The sequence below is a fragment of the Nothobranchius furzeri genome, chromosome 3 (genome assembly GCF_043380555.1).
Source record: "Nothobranchius furzeri strain GRZ-AD chromosome 3, NfurGRZ-RIMD1, whole genome shotgun sequence".
Lineage (NCBI taxonomy): Eukaryota > Metazoa > Chordata > Actinopteri > Cyprinodontiformes > Nothobranchiidae > Nothobranchius > Nothobranchius furzeri.
In genome coordinates this window covers 55,954,432-55,972,662 of record NC_091743.1, presented here as the reverse complement: position 1 = coordinate 55,972,662, position 18,231 = coordinate 55,954,432, and the positions used below count along the sequence as shown (strand labels likewise).

General features: G+C 41.6%; 1 protein-coding gene across 9 annotated transcripts in view; it reads right to left on the bottom strand.

Moving 5' to 3' along the window:
• slc2a9l2 (solute carrier family 2 member 9, like 2) overlaps positions 1 to 18,231 on the bottom strand; it is a 213,261-nt gene that overhangs the window by 123,296 nt on the left and 71,734 nt on the right. For all 9 annotated transcript variants that reach the window (XM_015959326.3, XM_015959330.3, XM_054751410.2 and 6 more), the window contains one exon: positions 2,336 to 2,468. In XM_015959326.3, the coding sequence (XP_015814812.3) occupies positions 2,336 to 2,468 (133 nt within the window). The remainder of the gene's footprint in view (positions 1 to 2,335; positions 2,469 to 18,231) is intronic.

Here is an 18,231-nt window from a genome sequence, read left to right as displayed (position 1 = left end):
TATATTTTTCCAGTGTTTAAAGGCATTCTTTGCAACTTTTTCAAAATTTTAAATCATTTTTGGAGCCAGTGAGTGCTAAAATGACCCATTACAGGATACTGAAATGTTAATGAGACCACACCGCTCCCTGTTCCCAGAATACCATACTTGCAACTTCAGAGCTGGCGGGCTGCTTCCAGCACATTTCATGCATGTTTTAGAGCGTGAACACAAACTAATGAAGGCTGAGGAGGCATTTCAGTTGTTAGATTAAGGTTTCATTTTTGGTTTAACCACATTGAAATAATAACGCACACTAGGGAGTGCTGAAAGCACCAAAAACTGCCAGGTATCGTTTTTAAAGTTTTTCCCTGCAAAAAGTCAGTTTTTGTTAATTTGGCTGTTTTTTTTCCAGCCAGAAGAAAATACTGCTGTCCTTTCTTGTGAAATTATTTTGAAGCATTTGGTGCACAGTCACACCAACCTTAGGAATCAAGCTTCCTCCAACTATGAGAAGCAGTAATCCCATGAGGGAATTAAACTGTTTTAATCTGTCTTTAAATAATCTTTATGTTTATGCATTTCGCAGAGTCTTTCAACCAAAGCGACTTACAGAATTTACCTGAAGTGCATGTATTTGTCTTGGTTAGAAAGTCAGCACCCAGAGAAAACCCATGTATGCATGGCAGAGCATGCTACCGCCACAGCCGGGACTCAAACCTGACGTCATCCGGCTGTGAGGAAACAGCGCAATGCATGCACTACCATGCAAGTGCAAATGATGCCAAGAGCAGAATAATCACAGTGCACTGATCTTAGTAAGTTAAATAATAATAATTACAAATCCAGTGGAATTAAAACAATAATACTAACGATTTCAGGCAATTTGCAGTGAATCCATTATTTATATGGTCACTTTCTGTCTACCATTGAGTGAGTGAGTGAGTGAGTGAGTGAGTGAGTGAGTGAGTGAGTGAGTGAGTAAGTGAGTGAGTGAGTGAGTGAGTGAGTGAGTGAGTGAGTGAGTGAGTGAGTGAGTGAGTGAGTGAGTGAGTGAGTGAGTGAGTGAGTGAGTGAGTGAGTGAGTGAGTGAGTGAGTGAGTGAGTGAGTAAAATAAATAGGCGTGTTACTTTTGATTACATTTCTTTCAAAAACAAATAAATCTGATCAGGTCAGTTTAAACATTCTGAAATGTTTACCCAGCCCAGAAAACCAGTTTGTCTTTAGATAGGATGATTAATTTTCCATAGTTCTGTCTAAATTCACTTTCCAGACAAATATTACTGTGTTTTTGTGAAATTATTGCTACTGTGATCTCCAGCTGTCGTTGGAGTGGTTCTTAGCTGAGTGTGAAGCAGGTGGGATGAGAATCAGCTCCTTTAAATCTGAGACCCTGGTCTTGAGTCGGAAAAGGGTAGCAAGCATTCTCTGGGTCAGGGATGAGGTCCTGCCTCAAGTAGAAGAGTTTAACTATCTCAGGGTCTTGCTCAGAAGTGAGAGAAAGCTGGAGCGGGAGATTGACAGGTAGAATGGTGCTGCATCTGCAATGACGCGGGCGTTGTACTGATCTGTTGTGGTGAAAAGAGTGCAGAGTCGGAAGTCGAAGCTCTCAATTTACTGGTTGATCTACGTTCCTACCCTCACCTATGGTCATGAGCTTTGGGTTGGCGGATCGCAGATGCAAGCAGCCAAAATGGGTTTTCTCTGCAGGGTGTCTGGGCTCTACCTCAGAGATAGGATGAAGATAGGTCAGGAGAGACTTGGAGTAGACCCATTGCTCCTCCACATTGAGAGGAGCCCGTTGAGGTGGCTTGGGTATCTAGTTAGGGTGTCTCCTGGACGCCTCCCTGGTGAGGTTTTCCAGGCACATCCAACCAGGAGGAGACCTGGCCAGGGAACACCTTGGGATTCACCCAGAAGAACTGGCTGGGAGGAGGGAAGTCTGGGACTGTCTCCTCAGGCTGCTGCTCCCCTCGACTCGAACTCAGATAAGTGGAAGATGATGGATGGCTAATGCTACATTTCATATATAAAACCGTATCCACTGAGAATTATATATGCAGTTAGAGACTGGTCTCTTTTTAAAAAATAGATGGACTTGATTTCTGTACTCGTGTGTCTGTCTGAGGATTAAAATGCAGTTCAATCCCACGAGATGAAATAGGCCTTAGCAATGTTTAATACCAAGATCGTTTTACTGGAAGTCATGCCAAGTTCACTCTTGAGTTTGGAAAATAAATTGCAGGAGAAATAAAGCTTGACGTTATTTCTCACAAATGCATAATTGTGAGACCACCCGACTCTAATGTAATGTCTGATCATGCAGATTTCCTCTTTCAGCTTTGTTGGTGGTACCTCTTTCTGCTCCCGCCTCATCCCTCCTCTCCATCAGCAGATAACGAGGACTCTCAGGAAGGAAGGGCAGGACAAACAGCTGTAGCACTGCTGGAAAGGCCAGGAAGGAAAACAGGTAAATCCACCTGGACTCCTGCAGTAGGAACACAAACAAAGATGCTACATCAAAGCTTCAGATGCAGAACTGCAACAGCTTTTTGGGACAATACATTTAGCCAAATAGGTAAATCTCACAGCTTCTATACCATGCTTCAATAAAATCACCTTTATTCCTTCCTAAAATGCGTGAAACCTTGATGTTGAAGTATGAATAATAAAATGGTATTTTTCTTAATGCACAAATTGATTTAATAACTGAAAAGTCACTGTGGGTTGAATGCCATCTGCTTTTATAATTAGGAGTGAAGAGCTTTTCAGAGTTACACAACCTGAATTCAAATGGAGAAGTCATAACCGGGAAAGGAATGCTCTTACATATCTAAACAATTAACAAAAATAAATTAAATATGCATGAAAATAATCGTACTGAAACCACGCTTAGAGAAACTTTCCTTTAGTAATACCTCAACCTGTTACAGACTGCAGTAAGTCTGAGTTTTTTTTCACTAAATATTTCTTCTTTCACAGCTTAATTTAAAGCATGCAGAATACAGCAGGAATTACTCATTTATTTATTTAATTCAGTAACATTCCTATGTCAGATTACTGGAATTTTACAGAATTCAACCTAATAATTAAAGGGATACTTTGCAACTTTTTCACATTTTTTAAAACATTTTCTTGAGCCAGTATGTTTTATAAAGACCCTTTAGTGTTAATGAAAGGCCACCCAGAAGCTATCGCCCCCTTTGACCAGAATATGCCACTTGGAACTTCAGAGTGCAGGTCCGCTCTGTTGCTGACATACCTGGCACTGTAATCTGCTTCCAGCACATGTTCTGCATGTTTTAGATCATGAACACAGCTCATTTGTTTAATTTAGTGAGGAATCACTCTGAATAAAAAGGGAACTTTTACAACTCATAAGTTAAATGATCATATGTGATGAATGAACAAGATGTTTAAATTAAATCTTTGAATAATATGTGCTTAAATCAATGAAGCTGAAATGAATGTTGCTCTTACAGTGATCCACTGCAGATCTTATGATCAGTATTTGTTTGTATTTGTTAACATTTAACAAGTTAATCATTATCTACACTCGAACACATCTTCATTAGATACAAATTAAGGTTAAGGTTCACCTCACATAACTTTTAAAGATTCTTTATACACAGAATTAAGAATCTTGTATCTGAAGGAAGGAGTGGCGTTCTGAGGTTCTAGGCTGAGTAGCTGTTAGCTTGACCCCTCCATGAGAGTTTCTACTTGGATCTCCACACTAAAGTCACCCTGACAACTGTCCACTTTTCACAGAAACCTATTAACTAAAACTATTTGGCTAAAGGTGTTGTGATCCAAAAACTGAGTCGAGTCAACTGGACTCCTCTCTTGTTGAGTTGAAGCCTTTCACCGTGCATTCCACGTGGCTTCCTCAGTCTGACAAGATTATCGTTGCTCCAGGTTTGCTTTGATTTAATAAAACCTGAATTATCCCTTTGAGTTCGTTTTTAATAGAATAAAATTGCATAAAAAGAGTCAAGTTTTATGATTGTCACAAAAAAAAGATTGGTTGTAAAATAAAAAATGGTTCTAATGCAAATATTTGTTTATTTGTGTGAGAAACACTAACTCTGTCTAAACAAAGGACATATTTTATAACTTTAGTTATGAATATGCCCATGTGCTTCATCTACTTCTGCATATTTCAAAATCAAGCATAGAAATAAAATTATAAAACGATTTTCAATTACTGAAGATGAAACATAACTAAAGCCAGAATGACGTTATTATGTTATCTGGCAGAGCTGCTTAATGACACATTATGGAATATTTATTTTTATATTTCTGAGTAATAAATTGGTGATTATCCAGCTCCTTTTAGTGAGTCTGTGCAGTAAACGGATGGGATGACTTTCTGTAAGTCTGCTGATTCTGAGCCGTGGCCTATCTTAAACCAGCAAGAGATAAAGTGTCTGATTAAATTAAAATTCTTCTTCCCTGACAGGCAAATAATCCGCTCTGCGAGTATTGATTCCAGTGCTTGATTCCATTAACAACTCAAAGGAACTTGATTCTTTTTTTCATTGTTTTTAATGAGGTTTTGTAACTCTGTGAAAATTGACTGCACTGTCGAAACCGTGTTTCTTTGGATCAAGCACCTCAATGAAGTTTCAAAACATAAAACAATTATATCTGCCACTACGGAGATGACTTTAATCCCTTTTCATTTGGGCTGTTTTGTGTCTAATTCAGCATCCCGTCTCTCCATGCACCATTTCTCACTCATCCCTGAGGCCACATTTCATTTATTGTTTGTGTTTCACAACTCGTTGATGTTTAGTATCAGTATTTCTTTTTCATCACTGATATACTCTCCCTCTTTCTCCTGACTTTATTAGCTTGACCATGAGGCGTCATGGTCTAAAATCTAAAATCCCCAATTTCACAGATTCATACGCAATTGTTGCAAAATCAAATTTCTAAACTTTCAAAGTTTAATGAGTCTATCAATAAAAATTAGCGTACATTTTTCTGCAGGAAGTGCCCAAGGCCTCACAGAAAACCCTTCAGCTTGTAGTTGTTTGCACTTTCAAAAACCATTTCATTCATAAACATGAAATCCAACTCTGACTGACTGGAGTTGTTTTACAGCAACTAGCACTAGCTAGCCTTTAGCTCATCAATCATATCACAATTATTTCTCTAAATTCAAATGATTAAAAGATCTGTCTATAGCTGATTAGATATTGCTTGATCATAATCTTTCTTAAAAAAACATTTTAAAAGACAAACTTGTTCTTTGAGGATTTCCCTCACTGTTAGAAGCTGCATATTGGTGCAAATGTCCTATTTGTTAAAGAGCTTACAAGTAAGTCATGTCATACATGTCGCATAAAAAAAACCAAACCTGTACAGTGCATTGATGTTGTGCTTTGGGCCCCAGATTCAGCCCTCTGCAGCCCTGATTGAATTCTCCTTACTTAGATCAACAGTTCTCTGGAGCCGTTGTGTTTCTGTTTAATAACAAAGGTAAAACGCCAGAAAGCTTCTAAACAGAAGGCACACAGAGTAAGAGTGTTATTTGTAAAAATCTCACGCCACCAGAATCTCAGCCTTTGGCTAACTGCATGTGGGCATCGGCAAGGATCAGAAGAAAAGCCCATCATCCCTCCGCCTGCAGCTGTTGGGGATGAATGTCACCTTCTCCATATAAGCCTATTTTGCTGATGCTCTGCCATGACAGCAAACTGACAGTTGTCCTTTAGCAGATGTGTATTGTCCAACTGTTAGATAAATAAAAGTAAAATATATTTGAATCGGGACATGATGATGGGAATGCTAGCTGCTTCTCAGGCGTTCAAACGTCTTTATCAGATGTGTTATAACAGAAGTCTGAAAGCGGGAAGCAGAGCAAAACACTGAAAATCTTCAGTTATGTTTTCACTCTGATGATGTTAGATGGTTTTGTTTCATACATATTAGTTATCAGACGTGAAAATTGATTGGTGAGTGTATGGCTTCATTTTCACCACATCAGAATCAAAATCCTTGAGATACTCGAATTCCTCCACCAGGAACAGTGACCTGTTTCCAACCCAGAGTGGACAACTTTTTCCAGTTTTGTACAACAACCTCGGCTGATACAAGATGATATTCATACCAAATACCTTTCTTGTTACCTCGGGCCAGATATAATGGCATTAAACTCCGTCTGGAAGAAACAACAGCTGGTGTATTTTATAAAGATTACAGAAATCTTGCAGGGCAGCTGATTTCAAATAGATGTTTGCACATCAAACAAGTTTCCTGGAAGATTCAACTCTAGTGAGAATGCAAGTCTGACAACAGAATAAGACCTAAAACACGCAGAAAAAAAAACTTTAAAAACACTAATAATGAAGCAAAATCCCTTAAATAGTCAAGCTGCACCAGTGTTCATTTTGTTAATTAGATATTTTAGTTTTTTTTTGTGGTTAATGAATTTTTGTGAACAAATAAGAAACGAGAACCAAAATTTATACTTCTATAAAAACTAAATATTGACGAACGTTGATCGACATTTTTATCAACGAATGAAAGGTGACAACGAAATTTGACAGAAAACGAAAAAGATGGGAGGACAGAAAAAGGAACCAATCAGCAAATGGAACAGGCGGGACTAGATGAGAAAAGAACCAATCAGAGTCTGGAGCCGGCCGCTGTTTGAACAAGCTACGGGTAACATTTGAACAATTTATGTCTAAAAAGAGAAAATGCCCACAGCTGGGTGGAAAAGCATTAGATGTGGCGATCTGAAAACTATTTGCTTGGTGAGTACACATCTGGAGTTTCACCTGGTCGTAAAAGTGTTAACGGTGGTAGCAGTGAACGGGGACAGGAGGAGATTAGATTGCTGTAGCCAAAACGAACTAAACGTGCAGAGTGGCGCATCTGGTTGTTTAAACGTTTTTCTCGTGGTGCTGCTACGGCCGATATTATCTGTGTTCGGTGTTCTTGCAGTGATTTTGTGAGGAAACAAACATTCAGGCAGCCCACCTTGGTGAATTAGTGCAGGGAAACCTCTGATGCAAACACCTGAAAACAATTCTTACCGCTAAGTTACCTCTTTGCATTATTAGAGTAACAATGTTTACTGTTTTGATGGTATGATAACATTTCATGTGATGTTTACAAATATTAGTGTTAATGAATCAGATTTGTTAACTTTATTAACCCTGAGAGAGACAATTTAAAACTGTCAGTGTTCACTTTGGTAATTATTTTTAAAACAATTATAAATATAGTTTTATTAATTCAAAGTGTGAAATGTATTTGTTACAGTTTCAAGTAGGTGTAGTTAACATTTCCTTTACAGAAGTAGAAAAATGTTTGCATCAGAAGAAAAATGCATCTATTTTAGTCGATTAAATTAGATTAAAATTAAAACAAATTGGACGACTAAATTGAGACTAAAAATAATTTTAGTCAAAAGACTAAAACTAAATTAAAAGTTCTTGTCAAAATGGACACGGAGCTGCACAGATAATAAAAACTCAGCAGTGGCTGAATGTAAAAAACATTATCCACTACCACCCATTTATCATAATACTCCTCTGTGTGACAGTGAGTATAAAATCTGTTTTTCCTTTGGTCCCTCCACGAGGTCCTGTGAAGCTTTACACTGCTGTAATAGAGAATACAGTGTTGATAAAGCTCATTAAGGCCATTGAATTAAACCTTTGTCTCTGTCTGAGCCTTGCTGATGGCTCCACAATCTCATGGGTTATTAGCAATACACTGACTAAATGCCTGCTCCTGTATAAACCCAAATAAACATGCGTCTCCTCTGGGAGAAGGTCAGCTGCCGAGCACGAAGGTTAGATTAATTATCATTTGTCACGGCTTATCACAATTTTGCAGTCGACAACAAATGACATCTTGGACCTGCTCCTGTTAACTAGACAGGAGGCTGTTGGGAGTCCTGCAGCCAGGAGCCAGAGCAGACCATGTCAATACATTCATCACACATTACATGTCACATTGGTGTGTGGTGCGTCGGGGAAAGGATGTGGAGCAGATTAGAAGAAGAAGAAGAAGAAGAAGAAGAAGAAGAAGAAGAAGAAGAAGAAGAAAATATAATTTCTATAGCGTCTCCAGATAAAAATCACAAGGTGCTTCACAAAAACAAAAAATGTAAAAATATAAAAAAGAAAATTTTAGAAAATTGTTAAAAATATATTTAAAATGAGCAAAAAATATACAATTGTGATTAAAACAATGTTAAGAAAGAGAGAGAGTGACTAGGAAAGAGAGAAATCAGTGGATCCTGAGGAAGGTGGAATAGGTGGGGAGAGCAGAATAAAGAGAGAGTGGTGAAGAAGGTCATACAAAAGCCAGCTTGAACAAGTGAGTTTTCAGCTGTTTTTTAAAGGAGTCCACTGATCTCAGGCTCAGGGGGAGAGAGTTCCAGAGTCTGGGGGCCACAGCAGCAAATGATCTGTCACCTTTGGTCTTTAGCATGGTGCGCTGCACAACCAGTAGGCTTTGATCACTGGACCTCAGGGACCTGCTTGGGGTGTAGGGACTAAGAAGATCACCAATGTAAGATGGTGCTTGTCCATGAAAGGCCCTATAGACCAGAACCAGGATCTTGAAATGAACCCTGAAGTTGACTGGCAGCCAGTGAAGCTGGAGGAGAAGCGGGGTGATGTGGGTGTATTTGGAGGACTTGGTCAGAAGCCGAGCACAGGCATTCTGAACCACCTGTAGACGGTTCAGGGAGGTTCTGCTCAGACACGTGAAAAGAGAGTTACAGTAGTCTAAGCATGAGGAGATGAAGGTGTGGATAACTGTCTCAAGTTCAGAGCGAGACAGAATGGGAATTAGCTTAGCAATGTTCCTGAGATGGAAGAAGGATGAGCGAACAAGAGAACTGACATGAGAATCCAGGGTGAGAGCTGGGTCAAAGGTCACACTAAGATTCCTGACGGAAGGTTTGGTGTGAGTAGCAAGCTGACCAAGAGAGTCTCTGACTTTGGGAACCAGCTTGTCTGGGGCACAGATGAGGATCTCAGTCTTATCTTCATTCAGCTGAAGAAAGCTCCCAGCCATCCAGGCTTTGATAGCGTCTAAGCAGGTGTGTAACAGCTGCAGCTTAGACATCTCATGGGGCTTAAAGGAGATGTACAGTTGGATGTCATCTGCATAAAGATGGTAGGAGATTCCTTTGAAGGAGCTCAGGATGTGCTGAAGAGGAAGGAGATAGAGGAGGAAGAGTAGAGGCCCCAGCACAGAACCTTGTGGGACACCATGGGTAAGAGAGGTGGTGGAGGACCTAAACTTGGAGACGGCCACAGAAAAGGAGCGCTCAGAGAGATAAGAGGAGAACCACTCCAGAGCAGATCCTGATAGGCCTACCCAGTCTCTCAGCCTCTCCAGTAGCAGGTGATGGTCAACAGTGTCAAAGGCTGCAGTCAGGTCCAGCAGGACCAGAACAGAACAGTCCCCTGCATCACTGTGAGTCAGAAGGTCATTAGAGACCCTAAGAAGAGCTGTTTCAGTAGAATGAGCTCTACAAAAACCTGACTGGAAGCTATCATAGATGTTATGTTCATCAAGAGCAGCTGTGCGTTGTTTAGCCAAAACCTTTTCCAAGTTCTTAAAGATGAACGGTACTTTAGAGATGGGTCTGAAGCTGCTATGGAGAGAAGGGTCAAGACTTAGTTATTTAAGAAGCGGGTGGATTACAGCATTCTTAAAATAAGCAGGTGCCTGAACAAAAAACCAGAGAAGCATTAATCATAGAGAGCATGCTGGGACCGATGGACAGAAAAGCACTTTTAAACAAAGATGAGGGTAAGATGTCGAGGGGGCATGCAGAGGTCTTCATAGAGTTAACTAGTTTGGTTAACTCAGGCAAAGAAACAGGAGCAAAGCTATCTAGGATGATGGGCCTGGTTGGAGTCGAGAGAGGCAGCAATAAGGCTGAAGGAGAGATGCTAGATCTAACCTTATTGACTTTGTCCAGAAAGAAAGTTCTCACAGTCTGCAACAGAGTGGATGGAGGCTGTAGGAGAGGCAGGAGAGACGATGCTGCTGATGCTGTTAAACAGCACCTTGGGGTTCCCTTTGCTCTGGGACACCAGGCTGGAGAAATAGGAAACACTAGCGTCTCTGACTGCAGAGTTAAAGGATGTCAGAAGATCCTTTAGGTGCAGCAGATGGATGTGGAGATGGGCTTTCTTCCACAAACGCTCAATTTTTCTGCATTGGCGCTTCAGGCTGCGAAGGCTGTCATTAAACCATGGAGTAGGGTTCACTGCAGGAACTGATCTGGTTCTGACAGGACAGATGTTGTCCAGAATGGAGAGGCAGTGCACGTTAAACTGAGAAGTTAAGGAATCTGGGTTGTTATCAGAAGAACAGGGTGGATCAAAAGCAGCAGAAAAATTGCTAGCTGTGCTCTCATTAAGAAAACGAGAACTAACCATACGGCGAGCAGGAGGTGGGGACGCAGAAGCTGACAAGTTAATAAAATGCAATGGTGATCTGAAATATAAACGTCCTCAGGACAAACACTGTCAGCATTTAGACTCAGGGTAAAAACAAGGTCCAGAGTGTGCCCCCTGGTGTGTGTGGGGCCAGAAACATGCTGGGTAAAGCCGAAGGTGTCCATAAGGCTGGAGAAATTCATGGCAAAGAGATCGGAGGGATCATCAACGTGGATGTTAAAGTCACCAACAATCACCAGTCTGGACAGCTTCACAGTGAAGGATAGAAAGTCACTAAACTCCTGAAGGAAAGAACTGTTTGGACCAGGTGGACGATAGACCACAGCACAGTAGGACGGGTCCTTACGCCCGACTTTAATCAGCTGCAGTTCAAAGGAAGCAAAGTGACCAGAGGTTGTAGAGCTACATGGAAGATGGTCTCTGAAAACAACAGCTAGGCCTCCACCATGACCAGAACCCCGGGGCTGGCTAAGAAAAGAATAACCACTCGGGCAGAGTTCAATCAGAGCAGAATAATCAGATGCTTGCTGCCAAACTTCAGTCAGAAACAGAAAATCCAGGTTTTTAGACAGAATTAGATCATTGAGCACGAAGGTCTTATTGTTAACAGAGCGGGAATTTAATAGAGCCATGCTGAGTGAGGTGGAGGAATCAGAAACTACAGAAACAGCTGGAGTTAGTGGACGTAAATTAGCAGGGTTAGATCCACGGTGTTTATAAAATCCACTTATGGAGGGAACAGGAGGAGAAACCACAGAGGAATAAGGATAAACCGACCTTAAAAAACTTGGACGGATGAACCGCGTCGCAACGCGGCCTGGCGGAAATGCGGAAGGGGTGCTCAAGTGGCCAAATAAAGGACAAGAAGCTAGAAGATCACGCCGATGTTTACTAGATAAACCACACTTTAAGAGAAGTCTTATTCTCACCTGGATTCCTGCTCGTTTACCTCTTTTCCTCCTACGTTTTCCCGGGACCAGATAAACATCGCTGGAGGTGCGCTGGTTGGGATCATCGTTTGGCTCCGGGCCAGTGCGCCACTCAGATAAACAAACATGGAGGTACGTCCTCGGTGCATCTTGGGCGATCGTGAATGAACGGAAGGACAAAAGAGTCTGGCGATCATAGGAGATGGTATGCTACCCCATCTGCTCTCTCAATAAACCACATTTTCTCCCACACTTCTCGTGCATCTGACCGAGGTGGTGGAACGGGCATGTTAATTTCCAACAAATGGATACACAGTCAGTTGCTACCCATCACTAAATACAACTCCTTTGAATACCATGCCATCCAGGTAACTGTACCGAAAAAATTCTTTTTGGTTGTGATATATCGCCAGCCAGGTCAACTCGGAGACTTTTTTGAAGAACTCGACACCTTGCTCTCCTCCATTCCTGAGCACGACTGTCCCACAATGGGTTTTTGGAGACATAAATATTCGCCTGGACAATCCTAGCTCATCAGGCTTCCTGTCACTAATGTCATCATTTGATCTACAACTAGTGCAAAGTCCTCCAACTCAGAAAGCTGGAAAAGCACTTGACCTCATTTTCACCAGAAACTGTGTCATAGACACAATCTCTGTCACACCGCTGCATCTTTCCGATCATTACTTCATCCATTTCAGCACGACTCTACAAGGAAGGTCCACTGCTTCCTCCCCAATGGTCTCATTCTGCCGCAACCTCCGCAATCTGGCACCCAACCACTTCTCCTCTCTTGATGCCTCCACTCTTCCATCTCCCAGCACATTCTCTGCTTATGAAGTGAATGATGCCACCGAGTCACTCTGCTCCACACTCTGCTCTTGTCTTAACAACTTGTGCCCTTTAGCCACCAGACCTGCTAGATCCTCCCAGTCGCACCCTTGGCTAAATGATACCCTCCGGTCTCTACGCACCAATCTTAGAGCTGCGGAATGGAAATGGCGCAGAACAAAAGATCGTGGTGAGCAATTGAAATGTCATGAATTACTGCCTCATTCTCTGCCAGCATCACTGATGCAAAGAAAGCTTTCTACACTGACAGAATTCTCAGCTCTACTGACTGTCAGAAACTATTTTCGACATTCAAAACTCTGCTCAACTCTCCGTCTCCACCTCCTACCAACAATCTATCAGCTGACACCTTTGCCTCATTCTTCACTGACAAAGTGGCAGCTATAAGAACAAAGTTTACTCAACTGGCCACTCCTGAACATTCGCTACCACAAACTCCTTCTAGCCCAACCATCTCAAGCCCTACTGCTTCATTTTCCTCTTTTCTCCTCTCACTGAGAACTGTGTGTCCAAGCTTCTCACGTGCAACTGCCCTACTACATGCCCACTTGACCCCATTCCGACTAAACTCCTCCAAGCTATTGCTCCTACAGTAGCTGCAGCAGTCACACATGTGATCAACACTTTGCTGACATCCGGTACATTTCCCACCTCTCTCAAGCATGTTAAACCACTGCTTAAAAAAACCCATCTCTTTCTCCAAATCATGTGGAGAATTACCGACCTATCTCTCTCCTCCCTTTTCTGTCCAAAATCATTGAAATGGTGGCTTTCAAGCAGATCACCGAATACCTCTCACAAAACTGTCTGCTTGACTCTTACCAATCTGGCTTCAAAAAGGGCCACTCCACTGAAACTACTCTGTTAGCAGTAACGGAATCCTTAAAAGAAGCTAGAGCGACTGCCAAATCCTCAGTGCTTATCATGCTCGACTTATCGGCTGCATTTGACACTGTCAACCATGGCTTCCTTTCGTCCACACTCTCTAGCATGGGCATCACAGAGAAAGCACACACCTGGTTTGAATCATACCTCACAGGATGATCATTCAGTCTATCTTGGCTTGGACAATCCTCTACCGTGAACCATCTTGCCACAGGAGTCCCCAAGGGCTGTGTACTAGGACCTCTTCTCTTTGCCATGTACACCATCTCACTGGGTGAGATCATTCGATCACGGGGCTTTTCCTACCACTGCAATGCAGATGACACCCAGCTTTATCTGTCATTTCCACCGGACAACCGCACTATCTCTGCACGAATATCAAACTGTCTCTCTGACATATCAAAATGGATGAAATCCCACCATCTCCAACTCAACCTCTCTAAAACTGAACTACTTGTCATCCCAGCAAAACCATCCATACAGCACAATATCTCAATCCAAAATGACTTCCTATCTCTGGCTCCTTCAAAGGCAGTTCGAAATCTGGATGTTGTGATTGATGAACACCTGACCTTTAAAGATCATGTTGCCTCTGTTGCTCGGTCATGCCGCTTTGCGCTGTATAACATACAAAAGATCAGACCATACCTAACACAACATGCCACCCAGCTCCTGGTGCAATCTACTGTCATCTCCCGCCTCGATTACTGCAATGCCCTTCTAACTGGTCTTCCAGCCTGTACTGTGAGACCTCTTCAAATGGTCCAGAACCCAGTGGCGCGTCTGGTCTTCAATCAGCTAAAAAGAGCACACGTCACCCATCTGTTCATTGAGCTCCACTGGCTACCGCTAGCTGCACTCATCAAATTCAAATTGCTAACACAAGCATACAAAGTAGGAGATGGTACGGCTCCCATCTACCTGAATCCTCTTGCAAAGGCTTACGTCTTGGCCCGGCCGCTCCGGTCATCACAGGATCGTCGGCTAGCAGTGCCTACACCACGCTCAGGACAATCCAGACTCTTCTCATGCATCGCTCCACAAATGTGGAACGACCTACCAAGCACTACCAGAACAGAAGCTTCCTTTTCGACTCTCAAGAAACTCCTGAAGACCCTACTCTTCAGAGAGCATCTTCTAAATTAGCACCTTCCCTGCACCCGTCCCCCTCTCTGCTGTCCACTCCTTGTTCCCTCCTCTCCATGACTGACTGGAAATTGATTGTTGTTGTTGTTAGCCTCAAGGGCAACATGCCGATTATAACTTGTAAGTCGCTTTGGACAAAAGCGTCTGCTAAACACATAAACATAAGCATAAACATATAAACAAATACTTCAAAAAATTAACCACACAGAAAAGAGAAGGCAGATATGTCTTTGAAGTCTTTGATTTACATCACCACAGACACACAAAAAAAAAAGAATTTTAAACCCACATTTAGCCCAGATAAATCACCTTCAGCTTCATGTAACAAGAAAACGAGTAACTTTAGATGTCCTGATATTTGTTCTGAATGCTAATGGCAACAACTCATTAGACGGAGCAACGTCCGCTGCATTCTAATGCTATGTTAATGACAGAAGCAAAAGTCAGATGGCATCCCATGAGATAGAAATCAGGAGGTAAAACGTTGTTTAGGTGGAAAAAAGGTTTTTATTTTCTTCTATTCTTTTTAAGCCACACACACATCCCACCAAAGGGAGGAAGCACACCAATCAAGCTGTTTGGCATTTTGTTTTATTGATCTTAAGTGCATCCATGGTGGCAAATAAAATGTTTATCTTGATTGTTAATCCCCACCTATTTCATGAACCACTGGATGGATTTCAGTGAAACTCTCAGAAAATCTTTATTGGATGTACATCTGCATCTGATTACCTTTCAGAAATCAACCCCAATATTTATGGTTGCCATGGCTAATTGCCTTTTGCAACCAAAAAATGTCTATAACATTGCATTCAAGATTTGACCACATAAACTATGACTCTATCTTTGTTTAATCATTTACAAGAATTTAATTAATTAATTAATTAATTAATTAATTTAAAAAAATACTAATTGGTGAATAATATATCAACAATTTATTCATCAATTATAATTTTCATGTTTTCATGTAAACATTCAAAAAGGGGAAGGTGTTTTTTGCCTGCATGTTTTAGATCATGAACACAGCTGATTTGTTTAATTTAGTGATGAATAACTCATATAGATACTAAGGAAGGCTGGGGAGACATTTCAGCTGTTAAATTAAAGCCGAGCGTACACTGTGCGACTTTTTCACTTTTTTGAGCCGATTTTCCACACGTGCGACAATCCCCGAGATCGGGGCGAGTTTTGCGCCGAGCGGTCGTGTAGTGTACAGTGGGTTACGAGAGGCAATTAACACCACGTGACCAGCTACCGATCAGCAATCGTGAGCTTGCACGGACTTCTGGAGTGTTTAATATTTTGCTCGTCCCTCGTGAGGGTATCGCACTGTTGAAGCGGCGCTGCGAGCAGCTGCGACCCAAAAAGTATCAGAACCGATCACGGTGCATGCGCAATCCTGCATCAACACCGCTCGCCTGCTATTTCCCTAATAACTCACGTTGTTCGTTTTTGTTTCTACACGTTTTTTACTCACAAAGATTGTCAAGAAAGCGTGCTTGTCGTGTTCATGTCAAATTAAACTGATCACAAAACACAGATTTACTTTCTTTATTTCGTTTTCCTCATCCAACCCCCATAAATCCCTGTGTGTCCTCCTGCAGCACTCCCGAAGGACAACAGGCAAAACAAGACAAAAAAGTCTGACATGTTGTGTAAAAACTGCTATTTTTAGCATATTTTTAGGGCCGACGTGTTGCTACCAGGCGTACAGTGTGAGCAGTCAGATCGCATCTGAGAACTGGGTCGTACAGTGCGAGCGCATGACTCGTGAGATCTGCCCTGCGAGGAAGTCGTACAGTTTGAGCTGAAGCTGAGTGCTACGAGTGAAAAAGTCGCACAGTGTCCGCCCAGCTTAAGGTGTTTAAAAGACAAACGCACAGCGACGAGATAGGTTTTGCTTTCATTTCCACAAATGGACACTAGGGGGTGCTAAAAGCAAGCCAAAGTTGCCTAGTCTCCCTTTAATATAGTCTAAGCAGGTGTGTAACAGCTGTAGCTTTGACATCTCATGTGGCTTAAAGGAGATGTACAGTTGGATGTCATCTGCTTAAAGATTGTGAGAGATTCCTTTAAAAAAGGAAAAGTAGGCGTCCCAGCACAGAACTTTGAGGAACACCATGGGCGAAGGAGTTGGAAGAGGCCACAAACTTGGAGAGGGTAAGAGGAGAACCACTCCAGAGCAGTTCCTGATAGGCCTACCCAGGTTTTCAGCATATCCCATTTAAAAAATAAGTACAAATCTCAGTAGTTTTTGTGGGTATTTTTTTGAGACAATAACAGACAAATTCAAATGTTAAAGTTGTAAAACAAAATTTGAAATAATAGCTGAAATAGCTGTTCAAAATGTAGTCCTTTTTCAGAAATGTTTGTGTTTCTCAGATTTGAGGTAAATAGGTTAATAGGCTAAACTCGCCACAGGGACCAATTTAATGTGCCAACCCGTAATGGTCACTGGCCTAATCTGGTCCCTTGTGAAAATTTTCTGGGGGCGCCACTGTGTAAAATAGGTAGAAGTGACAGAAACAAAAGAATTAGTGGACAGAATTAATGAAAGGCCATGGATGGTATGCATTTTTCAAATATTTTAATTATTTTATCTTATCTTTATGTTCAAAAGTTATGAGCCATTAAACAAAGCTTCTGAACTTCTCCTGTGGAAGCTACAAAAAGGTTTTTAATTTTCAGACTTTTATCCTGTTTATTTTTGTAATCATAATCTTCACACTCGACTGAGCAACTCGCTCAAGTGCCAAAAGATATGACTGGATGTTATAAATATGGGAAACCAATTTAAAGAACACTTGTTTAATTATTCATTTCTTAATTTACTGCCAAAAGTAATTGGTGATCTAAAGTCAACAGAGTGCGCCAGGAGGAGAGCGCCTGATATTATTAGCCTTCTGTTCTCATGACACAACAGATTGGCTTTCAGTGCATGTCTGCCTTAGGCTAATGTCTGTTTTCAGCCCTAAAAGATAAACTGGAAATGTTGCATGTAAATAATTAAGTGCACGGGTAGATGATGGAGTCCTGTCATGAATATCTTTAAGTGGTATGATCATCAACCGTGAATAACGCTTCTAAGGTGAGAGGGAATAAAATGTTTCCTCCAATTGAAAATTCCTGCTCCTGTCTAAATGAGACTCGATGGAATTGTGAAGGGTAAAAATTTCTCCTTTTCACCAAGGTGGCTGATGGGCAGTGTTGTCAGCCAGTCTGGTTAAGTGAAGAAAAATAATTAAGTGTGAGCAGAGATGGAACTTGTTTTTTCACTCCAGCGCCAGTTGTCTGAATGTCAAGGCAAAATGGGGATTTATCCGCCACAGCGAAGGCAGAGGAGTTGAAGAAGTCAGCGTTGAGTCATGAGACCTCATCAGATAGAAAAATCTTGGCATTTAAACCTTCGTGGCTAACTGTTGCCTTAATGTCACAGGAGTGAAATGGAGGGCACGAGAGTCATTAGAGCCATGTATCTGGGGGTCGATTCAGAAAATAAATAGATAATGAGACGTGTGGTCCCAAACCTTTAAGGGGGAGCCATTTTGTGATGACATAAGCAAAAATTCAACCTCTTGTTTACTTGACAAATTAATTGGTTTATTATTGTTTGTCTGACAGACTGTGTAATTTCATTTCCCTGTGTGTATTTTCCTTTTCTCATCAGTCTGTGAGATTTTTTGTGATGAAAGCTCAGCAGTAATTACCTTCCTGCGGCTGAGCAGCTGCAAGGCTATCTCTGCTGATGAAGGTTTACAGGTGTTGAATTAAAGATGTGCCACAGCTGCACCGAGTGGCCATGCATAATGTCATCTCCTCTGGCATTGTGGGAGATCCTTGCTGATGCGGCACAATTTATGAATGTGAGCACATACACACACACACACACACACACACAACTAGTCATTACATAATATTAGAAAAGCAGGCGGAGTCACTGATGTGCGAATAGGTAACCATGGCTTTCCAGACTGATCCTGGAAAACGGACT